Raw genomic sequence first — 12,668 nt, forward strand, 5'->3', positions numbered from 1 at the left:
TGATATTACTTTAATGTATAGCTCAGAGTTCAACTATATATGTGTTATTTTTTGAAGCATTTCTACATTCTGTAATTTATATGAAAATACAGAGGACCTAAAAATAGTCATAACAATTCTGAAAAAGAAGAATAAAGTTGGAGGACTTACTCTACCTGACTTCAAGTTTTACCATAAACTACAGAAATCAAGAGTGTAGTATTGATGAAATAATAGTCAAATAGAGTGATGGGACAGAATAGAGGGTCCAGAAAGAGATACAAACATGTAGCTACAAGATTTTCAACAAAAATGACTAATGGGAAAGGAATTTCTTTCAACAAGTGGCACGGGTACAATTGGACATCCAAATTGAAAAGGCAAAAACAAAATTCCTTGGCTCCACCTCACTATAGACAAAAATTAATTCAAGGTGTGTCATAGACCTCCTGTAAAACTAAAACTATAAAGCTTCTAGAAGAAAACAAGAAAAGTATCTCAAGATTTTGAGCTAGGTAAAATTTGCTTAGAGAGTACACAGAATTCACTAACTAACTGAAGGAAAAACTAATACATTAAACACTATGAAGTTAAAACTTTTGCTCTTTTAATGATAGTATTTATAAAAATGAAAAGACAATGCACAGTCTTGGAGAGAATATCTCATTTATTTGTTTTGGCATCTCTGAATGGCACAGAGGAGAAAATGTTCTTAGTATGTATATCCAACAAAGAACTTGTCTCCAGAATATATTAAAAACTCACAACTCACTAAAAAGAGGTTTTGAAACTAGAGAAAACTGGTAATTGTACAACATTGTGACTATATTAATAGCACTCATTTGTACATATTTATATGTTGTCATGTGATTTTATCTCAATTTAAAAATAAGATAAATAAAAAGAGGAATTAATCTGAAATTAGATAGTGGTGGTGGATTCATCTGTGTCTAAAAATCACTGAATATGTACACTTATAAATGATGGATTTTATGTTATGTGAATTACATCTCAATTTTAAAAAATGAAATAAGCAGAGAAAACTGTTTTAAAAAGTGAATAAAAGACTTGAATAGGACTCTGAATACAAGACAAGTTGGATACAGCGTCTTAGCGGAGGGATGCAACACGATGTTGAGCGGAGAGTGGCACGAATTAGGCGTCCAAAGGAAGAAGTAGAGAAACTGGCTGGTATAGAGAAGGGCCCTAGACTTCACTCGCCTGTGCGAAAAACCCACTCATCTGACACTGAAGCTTGCACAGCACGTTCACGAAGATGTTCATACATCAGTAAGAATGCAACAGAAATCTCCAGAGCTTCACAGGGCTGAGGATCTGAGGGCACTAGATCCCCAGCAAAGCCAGGCATCTATGACTCAGGGCCAGGGTGGCCTCAGCTGCAGAAATGTATGATTCTTCTATCCATGCACAACTGTTCCACCTTCAAATGAATCAACAAAGGAACAGAAGTGGACAAGACGGAATAGACAAGATGCCTCTTGAACTAGAAGTCTCTGTCTGTTTGATAGGGATCTAAGAAAGAGGATAAGGTCTTTGCTGGGCCACCTGAGACCAAACTGGGATGGAGAACCGAATTGGTCATAAACCAGATGGAATTGCCAACAACTCCAGTCATCTGTTTGTGTGTACACTGCTGTTCTTGGAGCATATGTTTCTGAGTAAAGAAGAAAGGAGAAATTTAGTGCCAAAGGCCTTGAGAGACTGTCAAAAGGAATGGAGGGAGTGATGTGGTGCCTGCATGCCCTCCTCTCCCACAGAGACTTTGAAGGGTTTTAAGACCTTGGGAAAAGATCTTAGAGCGAGAAACCAAGGAATCATTTTTGCAAATGATTTGGGGATTTCAGATTTAAGAAGTATTACTTTGGGCTCTGGTGACAAAGTCTAGCACAGAACTGGTGAGAGAGTCCCTCTCTTACCCAGTCTGCCGAAAGACCTCTGTGCACCTTGTCACCACTAGGGAAGGGCTACACCCAAAGAAGGCGTATTCTCATAAAGGACACTAGTGCCCAATACAGGGTCAAGATGAGTTGGCGAAGAGCAGAGAATAGTAGAACATGAGTAGAACTGTTCTGAGCATCTGCGAGATACAACTGAAGCTCTCCTGTCCTGAATGGTGGAGCTTGGGCGGACGAAGATGATTGTTAAGATGACTGATAAAACTTATTTAGGCAGTGATATTAAGCTAAATTCATTAGTATTCACAAGCCAGAATCATCTGATATTACATGATATTCACATGATGTTACACTTAAAATTATATTAACAAGAAGAGAGTTAGAGGGAAAGAAAATACTTAATGCCTTTGATAAAAGTACAGTGTGAGCCACACCATGTTGAACCTTGATTCAAGAATAGTAAGTACCTACTATGTGTTAGTCCCATACTAAGGTGTATAGTAACATTAACTTCTCAATTTACTCCTGCCAAAGAAAGTATTAATCTTTACTAGTGTCATTGAGGCAGGAGATAAATAAGTTCCAGGTTAGATATTTACAACTAGCCTCTTATTTATACTTTGAGCTAGAAATAACAACAGGAACAGGAGGAATAATTGGACTTTATGTCCTGTGAACACTTTAAGACAACAGCAATGGCAGGGACAGAGACGGGTTAAGCCCTGCTTAGGGAAAAAGATAAGGAAGTCACATATTTCTCATTCTTGGTGTCAGGGAGACCTCCCAAATTACACATGCACAGAAAGTTTCCTCGGGGGAAAGGGCGCCAGATCATAATAAGTTTTGCTAACTTCCCAGAGATCCTGAAGTTGAAATTCACCTAGGCTAAAGGATACGCACACACGTGGGCTCTAAGACAAATCAGATACACGGTCAAAGCACAATGATTGGTCAAAGGAAGACAAAGTCCCAGAAGTCCCTTATAAATTATCTAAACTTCCCAAAGCTACAACTGTTCCTGAACCCACCAGGTATCTATCTGCTCATACTCCTCTCATCATGAACACTTTACTTGCTTCACTATTTTCCATCTCTTTGAAATTCTTTCCAAAGGGGACAAAAGCCAGGGCAGTGCCACCATCCAGTTTCAACCCCTGGTCAGGGAACTGAGATCCCGTTTCAAATCTCCGAAGCCATAGCCACCCAACAGCTCCTCCAAGATCATTATTTTTGTTTATTTGCTTTTAGCTAACAGTTTTAAAATCATTAGTATTTTTAATGTGAGTACTATTATCATGCGAAGTACTCCTTTTATCCTCATTTTGTAGATAAAGATATTTAATGGTTAATTTACCAAAGGTAAGTAACACAGCTGGAAAAAAAGCAGAGCCAGGTTTCAAACTCAAACCAATACATAAAACTCAAAACCAATTCATAAAACATTGCTGTCTACATACTTTTACTGCCTCCTGCTACACAGAAAGCAAGTTGTAACTGTATGTTTCTCTACAATGGAAAATCTATTTTCTATTTTTTAAATCTATTTTCAACTCCCATTCTTAAAAGGAAATGAATTATTTCTCAAAAAGAGGATTTAAATGAGAATTCTCCCAATGGAAACACTGAGTATGGAATGTTTCAGTGGAACATTGGGCAACTGTTTAGATTTCTCTGCTCAGAAAAAGAAAAAAAAAAGCCCTGAAAACAAACCAAAAAAAAGTCCTATGATCACTGCAGCATAGACGTGGCCAGTGATTTTCTACACTTTTGCTGCAGATTCTGATTGCAGGAACTCATCCAGGAACTCCAGGGTGAGAGCCTGGAATTTCTATCATTATGAAGCACCATATATGATTCTAATTCACGACCAAGTTTGACCAGTCCAACAGAACAAAATAGTAATGGTGCTCACAAGAACATTCAGTCTCCTAGACTTGCCCATTAACCCAGTCAATTAGTGTGAAGGAAACGGGAAATTGGTATTTAAAACCTACTAGGAACCCACTAGCAACCCACTCCAGTATTCCTGCCTGAACAATCCCATGGACAGAGGAGCCTGCCAGGTTGCCAAGAGTTGGACAAGACTGAGTGACTTCACTTTCTTTCTTTCTTCCTATATATAAATTCACATTTATTGTAAAGAAGTATATTCATTAAATTGTTTAGTGTCTTCGTCAAAAAAAAAAAAAAAAGACTTGAATAGGCACTTCACCAAAAAAGTGGCCAAAAGCACATGAAGATGTGCCCAGTAGCATTAGTTGTCAGGGAAATGCAGGTTTAAACTATGATGAGAAATTGCTATGTATCCACTAGATTGGCTGAAATGAAAAAAGACTGACAGTCCCACGCATGGGCAGCATGACCTGAGCAGCCTGACCTCTTGCACATTGCTGGTAGGAGAGTAAAATTATATAACCCTCTTGGAAAACTTAGCAGTTTCTTTGAAGGTAATCCTGTGTCTACCATGTGATCCAGCAATTCAATTCGTAGGTATTGACCCAAGGAAAATGAAAACATGCCCACTAAAAGCCTTGTACAAGAATGTTCACTGCACTTAATAATTGCCAAAACTTGGAAACAGCCAGGTGCCCGTCGGCAGGAGAATAGATAAGCCAGTACATTCGTACAATAGCATGCTTTTCATCAATATGAAGAAATGAGCGTCTCACACATACAACATAAATGAAACTCAAAAACATTCTGCTGAGTGAAAAGGAGCCTTGTTGGAAAAAGTACTTACTGAATGATTCCTTAGATGAGGCAAAACTAACGTATAGTGAGGGAAATTAGAATAATGGTTACTTCTGGTGAGGGGGACTGATGAGGGAGTGACACTGAGAACTTTCTACGTTGATGGGGATATTTTATATCTTGATAGGGAGGATTATCTAGGTTTATGCACTTGACAGTTACTAACCAAACTATACATTCAGAACCTACACAGTTAAGATTATTCCATTATATGTAATTTAACCTTAAATACACTGTATCTATTTTGTGCTATGATAGTGGAATCTCTTGTGGTTTGAGGTACACAAAAATAATGAAACTACTTCATTTTTCTTTGTCATACACATTTAGCACACTACTACGGAAAGAAGAAAAATAAAAGAATTGGGAGACCACCTGTTGGGCATAGTAACTTAGCATGTGCCCTGAAAAAAGCGAGTAAGAGGAGAAAGAGGCGAAAAAATGTTTTTGTTCATAAGAAGAAACGCTCCTCTGCGTCTGTTGATAATACACCAGCAGGCTCTCCCCAGGTACGAGATCTGTGATGTCCCAGTAATGTCTTTACGCCAAAAGATCCCTGCTTTACAATTCAAACAGAAAGAATATCTGCAGGTCTTTTTTTAATTCGAATCTCTAGCCAATGGAACATGGTTTTGTGTCCAGGAACTGATTTGTCTGGAATTTCAGTGACACATCTCCCCTTGTCCTCTAGGGAAGTGGTGGTGAAGATGAAGAGGACCCAGATGAAGGGGATGATGATTCCCTAAGTGAAGGCAGTACATCTGAGCAGCAGGATGAGCTCCAGGAAGAATCAGAAATGTCAGAAAAAAAGTCATGCTCCTCCTCCCCCACCCAAAGTGAGATATCCACATCACTGCCTCCAGACAGACAGAGAAGAAAAAGAGAACTTCGCACTTTTTCATTTTCTGATGATGAGAATAAACCTCCTTCACCAAAGGTACCCATTTTAAAACTACAGTGTTGTTTTTTTCTTTCTTTACAGTTTTCCTCGACAATCTAATGGTGAATGATATTGGCATTACATTTATTTCAATATGGCATCAGTTGAATTTCCTGAGTCTCTTTTTAAAAGATCCCAAATTCAGATTTACTTGTATGTCAAGGATTATTTAGAGATCAAATAATAATAACCCTTATCAGGGGGAAAATCTCTCAGAATGGCAGCTTATTTTAAGTTACAAAAGTTTCATTGGTAGTTTATTAGTAGTGTATTAGTCGTTTAGGGAAAGCTGTCTTTTTGATATTCTTCATGATATATGTGGTTTTTTAGAAATAAAGTATTTATATCTTTTTGGCTCCTGTTAAACCATTTTGTTGGTAGATTCATATATGCATATTACATAACACATACACACATTATGAGAATGGAAGAGTAAGTTAGTATTTTAAACTTGGATTGCTTTTTAAATATAGTCTGTGAACAGAAATAGTTAAAAATGATTTCTCCTGGTAATTTAGTTAAGCCTTCTGTTATTGGAAATACCAGCCTGTTCACTTCTGCACCCTGATAGAGCGTGCGCTAAAATAAACCAAGGAACAAATGGGAGATTTTAAAACTATTTTCTGCTGTTAAATTATCCACATTATTTGTATTGAGACTTTGAGATACATTCTTGTCCACTGGTATTTCTTATTATAAAAGACAAAGTTTCTCAGTACCTAATGTGTGTGGACCTTTGCATATTTTCTGGGAGAAATCATGTCCTAAAAGCACTTTGAATTCTGCCTTTTAAAGGGTTATAACTTTCTGTAGAGACTTTCTTAGAATGAAGTAGCTCTAACACCATTTGTTTTGCTTTTGTTGTGGGGAATGAAGGAAATAAGGATTGAAGTTGCTGAAAGGCTTCACCTGGACAGTAACCCCCTGAAGTGGAGTGTGGCGGACGTTGTGCGGTTCATCCGATCCACAGACTGTGCTCCGTTAGCAAGGATATTCCTAGACCAGGTATCACAGAGACCTTTAGTTTTTAGTAATGCGTCTCTTTAGCAGAGGACTATGGATATAATAGCAATAGCAATTTATTTACAAGTCTTAGGAAAAATACTTCTATCGAAAAATAAAAAATGATTTCCCTGTTTAGGAGTAGAAACGTGATAAAAAGTTATTTATCTGACTTCCTTCACAGTTGAAGCAGATTGTTACTGCAATCTTATTTTTCCTAAGAGTTTGTTTGCATCCCCCATTAAATAACTTAAAATCAAGCATGCTATACTTAATTATCCTCTTATGCCAAAATAATGATCTGCTTGTTTTAAAAAATAATTAACATCTATAATATGTTAGGATCGAACAGAAATAGTCTGTGACCTTAAACAGTGAAATAAATTTTGTTTTGATACTTGAGGAGATTCACAACTGAACATCTTTGAAAAGCTTCTCAGGCTTTTGTGAATTACAGAGCAGGATTTATAGGTAATATTTTCTTTAGGATTTAGGAAAGTTTCTCTAAAAAGATGATTCTTTTGACACATTTAGTTGTCAATTACAAGGCTAGTTACTGGATTTCTGCAGAACAGAATAGATTCTTACTTGTGGTAAAACTTTTATTATTCATTCTGAAGATTCATTAGTATAGAGGGCCATGAGAGGTATTTAAAAGGAAATGTGTGATACTTACTTAAGGAGAAAAAGTAATGAAAAGCTGGGGACCCTGATTTTGACAAAACGAAGTGAACCAGGGCTGTCATGGTTGAGCTGCAATTCATGTGCACATCACAGATAATTTGTATTTTATGCTTTAACAGGAAATTGATGGGCAGGCCCTATTGCTCCTTACTCTTCCCACTGTTCAAGAGTGCATGGACTTAAAACTGGGCCCTGCTATCAAACTTTGCCATCACATAGAGAGGATCAAGTTTGCTTTTTATGAACAGTTTGCCAACTGAGAAGGACAACCAAAGTAGGCTGTATCTTTGAAGCACAAATGCAGCAAATCCTTCGCCCTGCTCTACAAGTGGAGCTGAAATAGTCCCAGGGCTCTGGGCCCTGCAGGTGTCGGCTTGCTCTCTTTGCACTTTCAGGGAAGGAGGACCCACACCGAGAAAGCAAAAACTGCACAAAGTGGCTCTCCCGCCAGTGAAAATGCGGGCGTCTCTCGTTCATCAGATGGCAGTTTTAAAAAAACAAAGATTGTGAAGAAAAGACTCATATAAAAAGAATGAGCATTTCCACTGGTGTGGCCTGGAAACAAGAATAATCGAGGCTGCTGGCACGCACCCTTTTGATTTTCTTTTTATTCTCTCTGTTCCTTCCCATTGTAGATGGAACTTTGTTCTCTGCTTTCTCTTTCTTGGGAAGAGAGGACACAGCTTTAAGTCAGCACTGATTTGGGACTGTGCCTCAGGCACGTCAGTGCTTCATTGTCATGTGTTTTAAAGCTTTTTTAAATTAAAACGGTTCATTTTGGGGATGATTATATGGCTCTAGGTTTTTGAATGTACAGTCACACTTTGATCCATTTTAAAATCTATTCTTAGGAGTTCCTTTGTTTACTACCTCTGTTGATAATTGAGCTTGTAGCCATGTCTGAGGTTTTTTTAATGATGCCATTTTTAAGCTACATGAACACTAAAACTATGACAGAAGTTGGAGGAAAAGACACTGTTTTCTTTCTTAAGAATAATGTGTGGCACTTACACCAGTTCCTTAACTGACTGATCTAAGAACTCTGCTGTCGTCGTTTTCCATCCTCACTTTGGTTGGGCTGCCTGTTTCAAGTAATATCGCAGACTGTTGCTGTTTTAAGTTGAATTGCTCTCTCCCCACTAGTTCTCGGAAGGATGTCCATAGCTTTTATTTTGTATTTACTTTTCTCTACAGTTGTTTGTCCAACTTTCATTTTGAGAGTCCTTACTTTGGGTAAAAATCAGTAGGTGTTTCCTGGACCCACAGTAAAGCCCATTTCCCCATTTTTCTCAGTGTCTCTAGACAGATAGTATAGAAGCACAAAAGAGAAAATACGTTTTGGGGGAGGGGGAAAGGGATGCAGAGCATCAAGTTTCTGTCACAGTATGTCCTTAGTGGCCAGATAAAGATTGAGAGATGGTTAAGGATTCTAGAAACATCTTTGACTAGTCACATTTACACTTTCTTTGATTGAACCTTTAAATTGAATGTATTCTACAGTCAGTTTCCACTCAAAAACTCAGTTTCCTTTTAACTGTTTCTTTTGACCCAGCTCAACTTGACATTAAACAGAAAAATTTTCACTTATGATTGCACTGGCTGTTGGCTGTTATAGAAGAATAGCATTTACTGTACTGTTTCTTCCATAAGGAATGAGGAAAGATACATACATGGGTTGCTTCTTTTAAATGGTTTGCTTTCCTGAATGGTTTTTTTTTTTTTTTAATTATCCTAGTTACCTACAACTTTATAACCTAATCATTCCTCTTCAAGATTTGAAACTGTTTTAAAACTACAAACTGGGTAAATTCTAAACAGCTGTTATACAAATATAAGGTAATTTTATTACAAATTTAAACTGATTGCGATTTTTTTCCTTTTCTTCCCCGCTGTTCCACCTTTTTTGGGGGGACCTTGGCAAACATTTTGTAGTCTGACTCTTCTCTTTATTGGATAATTTATGAACCACTTTAGTTCAAGCCCTCCAACCAAACCCTATATTAAAGCATCAACTCTTTGCTTAGGTTGCTACTAGATATACCAGGAAAGAAGATTTAAGTAAAATTAATCTGTTTGAATGTATTGGGAGATCCAGTTTTTAAAGTTTTGATTGATTCTGTGCCGCTGCAAGAGAAGCATATATAGGATGCTTGGGAACAATTAGTCTTAAGTAGATTAAGTTTGGGGAGCAAGTATCTTGCATAATAATGTTTTGTGAGAGCTCAGCAGTCAACACACTGTGGCAAGGAGTTTCTTGAAGTAGATCAGTGGTACAGAAAAGTCTGGAATTGATTAACATTGTTGTCTTATTTAGGAAAGTGGTATTTATTTTCTAAGAGAGAATTTACCAAATGTAACAATGAATATATTATCTCTTTTGACCTCTTCAGAAACCATAGAATTTAAAACACCTCCCTTCACAAGTGAGAGGGCAGAGCCCCTGAAAGATGAAATGCATGGACCTATGTAGAGTCTCTGATCAGAGTCAGACCCTAGTCAGCTTGTCTATTTACACCATGTTTAATCAAGCTCAGCTTTCTCCTAGAGAGAAGTTGACTCTAAACTGGACAAGTCAGTAGGGTTTCCCTTAATATTGTTTTGCGTTCTCATACTAAGATAATAGTTTTATCAGGCAACTACAGTGAAGAAGCATGATATACCCCCCAGCCCCTCCTCCCAGATATCACATAAGAGAGGATAATTATTTGGGAATTTTAAAGTAGGAAAAGCTTCCCTGATAGCTCAGCTGGTAAAGAATCTGCCTGCAGGGCAGGAGAGCCTGGTTCAATTCCTGGGTCAGGAAGATCCCCTGGAGAAGGAAAAGGCAACCCACTCCAGTGTTCTGGCCGGGAGAATTCCATGAACTGTATAGTCCATGGGGTGGCAAAGAGTCAGACATGACTGAGTGACTTTCACTTTCACTTCAAAGTATAAAAGGGCTTTTAAAGTATAAAATTAAACTCCATTTGCCTCAGTGTTGTTGGGGCTGGACTGGACAGCAGTGATGGTCTGATTCTTTTGCTTCTAAAACAGATGTTAAACCTGATAATACCTCACCATGTTGGGTAAAATGTTTGTATATTGCCCATAGGTATGTGAACTTTGTTTTTTAAAGATACCAACCTCTTAAATTTGTGAGAGGTACATTATGAGGGACTGCATTTGTCTAAATTTGACCTTCAGCTGGCTCTGTAGCCTCCTTAAAGTCAGGAAGTTTTCCAGCATCAATTTTTGATCCTGAGTTGACAAGCTTGGAAACAGGTGAATGGATTATATCATACTTCTGGACTTTGAAGTTGATTAACCAACATAGACCTCTTATTGTAGTGTTGGTGTGTTAGGGAAATCTTTTACCACCCATGAAGATTTGCTATGACATTTTGAGTTTATTTTGTGGGCTTCTGGGAACTCATGCTATTTTTTATTTGTAAACTACCTACCTCCATCTCTCTCAGTTGAAGCAGAATTGAGGTGGCTAATGCAGGAAATGCACTAATGGGGTGGGGGGGGGCACTTTTGTCCTGTCTGCCTTTCTTTAGTGATGTAGGTGGCAACCAGCATATATGAGGTCAGAAAAGGGTAGTTACCAACCTCTGGAAGAGTTGGGCTTCTTGGGTAAATATTTATTGAATTATGATAGAGGCAGACATGGAATACCAGTTCAGAACTTGACATTTATATATTTCTTCTCCTGAAAGCAAAATTATTCTCACTGTGAGAGAGAGAGGGCATTGGACCAAAGCTTCCTCAGGACTTGAATACATTTTACTTGTTCTCTTATCCCAATTGTCGCTAATACAGCAGCTGAATACAGAGTGAAAGCTTTAGGAGGGCTCAGGTTAGATAGTATTCAGAACTGCAAGCCAAAAAGTATCTCTGGAGCACACATAGAACATCAGGGAACTGTAGGTGAGATTTAACTAAATGGGGACATTAGGAAAACTATCATAGGCACTTACATTTACTTGGCACCTATCACCAAAGACTTTGCCATAAGACACCGTGTGCTGGTTTGATTGATGCCCACAGATGCTCTGAGAGAGTTGTTAGGAGCATAGCCTCGACAGTGGAAACACACGCCAGGTTTGAACTTTAGTGGTGTATATTGGGGATTTTATGTGGTTGTGTATGTATGTGGAAGTTCAAAAGTGTTCAATGTTATCAGTTGGCCTTTTGAAGATGGAGAAGGCAGTACTAACAAATGAAGTATAAATCTCAATGGGGACTGTGTACCCTCTTGAAAAATCTGAATGTCTTTGGGTCTAGTGTAAGTAACCATGTGTCATAGTCATGATGCTGGCTCAGAAACCCTGTAGGACAGAGGCTCCTGCAAAACAGAAAAGAAATCAGTCACTTTCGTGCAAGTGTAATTCTTCTTGATTTTATTCACTTTACAGTGTTTTGCTAGTGAATTTTGATGATTCTCTCCCATTGTGTGAGGATGTGCGTAATTTAGAAATTTGAATTTATCTAAATGAGCCACCTATGGACTTGGAGTTTTGGAAGAAGAGTTCTAAAGTCCAGCCCAGTCCAAATGGATCTGGTTCCAAGCCTGCTTGCCTGGGATTTCCTCTGTACCTGTTTCAGCTTTCACAGGTAGTTCTGTTTCTAAGGGGAGCCTTAGGGGTGACGGTATAGAAGCTGATGGGCCCCAAGTGCACTGGAGATCAATTTTCTTCATTCTCATATTTCAGAAGTCTTAAGATTTTTTTCAAGAACCAGCAAAACCAGGAGTAGGGGTTGGAGAAATGGAGAAGTAGGGCTTAAAACTCCATTCCATTATGTTTCTTCTGACTTGACATACCATTTGGGTCTGTCCTGGTGCCAGGACCTATCATAAAGGACTGTCTTCAAATGGAAACAAGCCACAGCCTTGCTGGACACATCTTTAACTCCAGCAGCAAAACTGGGACCCAGAGCTCTCAGGAGGCAAAGGATGACACTGGCTAGTGAAATGAAGCTATAATACCATTGCTAATAGGTCTGCCTGTTCACAAGATGTGTGGGAATTCATTCCTAAGGGTTTCTATATGTTTTAGTTAATCTAACTATGCCTAGCTAGGCAGAATGGATGTGGGCAAATAGTGTTGAAAGAATGAGGTTAGGCTCTTTGGGCAAATCCAGTCACAAAGCAGATGACTGAGGAAGATAACAGAGTTAAGACAGTTAAAACTGGGCAGTTCCTTAGCTGCTTTTGCAAGAAATCTCTAGGGAAGTGGACTTTGAATGTTTCTCTTGAGATTTTAAAGTGCTTGTTTCTTTTCCTCTTCTTATTCTTCTGTTTTTTTTGTTTTTTGTTTCGGTTGAATATTCTCTGAAGACAATCAGAGGCCTGCCAGGGTGGGACTTCTGGCTGGTTCCAGCACTGTCCTTAGGCCTCTTTCTAACACTAACTC

At 38.3% G+C, this 12,668-nt stretch overlaps 1 protein-coding gene across 8 annotated transcripts in view; it reads left to right on the forward strand.

Moving 5' to 3' along the window:
* The window catches only part of SFMBT1 (Scm like with four mbt domains 1), a 112,427-nt gene extending 103,568 nt beyond the window's left edge, over positions 1-8,859 (forward strand). For all 8 annotated transcript variants that reach the window (XM_020874260.2, XM_020874255.2, XM_070455935.1 and 5 more), the window contains 4 exons: positions 4,977-5,155; positions 5,338-5,583; positions 6,463-6,591; positions 7,392-8,859. In XM_020874260.2, coding sequence (XP_020729919.2) covers positions 4,977-5,155; positions 5,338-5,583; positions 6,463-6,591; positions 7,392-7,532 — 695 coding nt within the window. In that variant the 3' untranslated portion in view covers positions 7,533-8,859. The remainder of the gene's footprint in view (positions 1-4,976; positions 5,156-5,337; positions 5,584-6,462; positions 6,592-7,391) is intronic.
* The last annotated feature ends 3,809 nt before the right edge of the window (positions 8,860-12,668 follow it).

The sequence above is a fragment of the Odocoileus virginianus genome, chromosome 26 (assembly GCF_023699985.2).
Source record: "Odocoileus virginianus isolate 20LAN1187 ecotype Illinois chromosome 26, Ovbor_1.2, whole genome shotgun sequence".
NCBI lineage: Eukaryota > Metazoa > Chordata > Mammalia > Artiodactyla > Cervidae > Odocoileus > Odocoileus virginianus.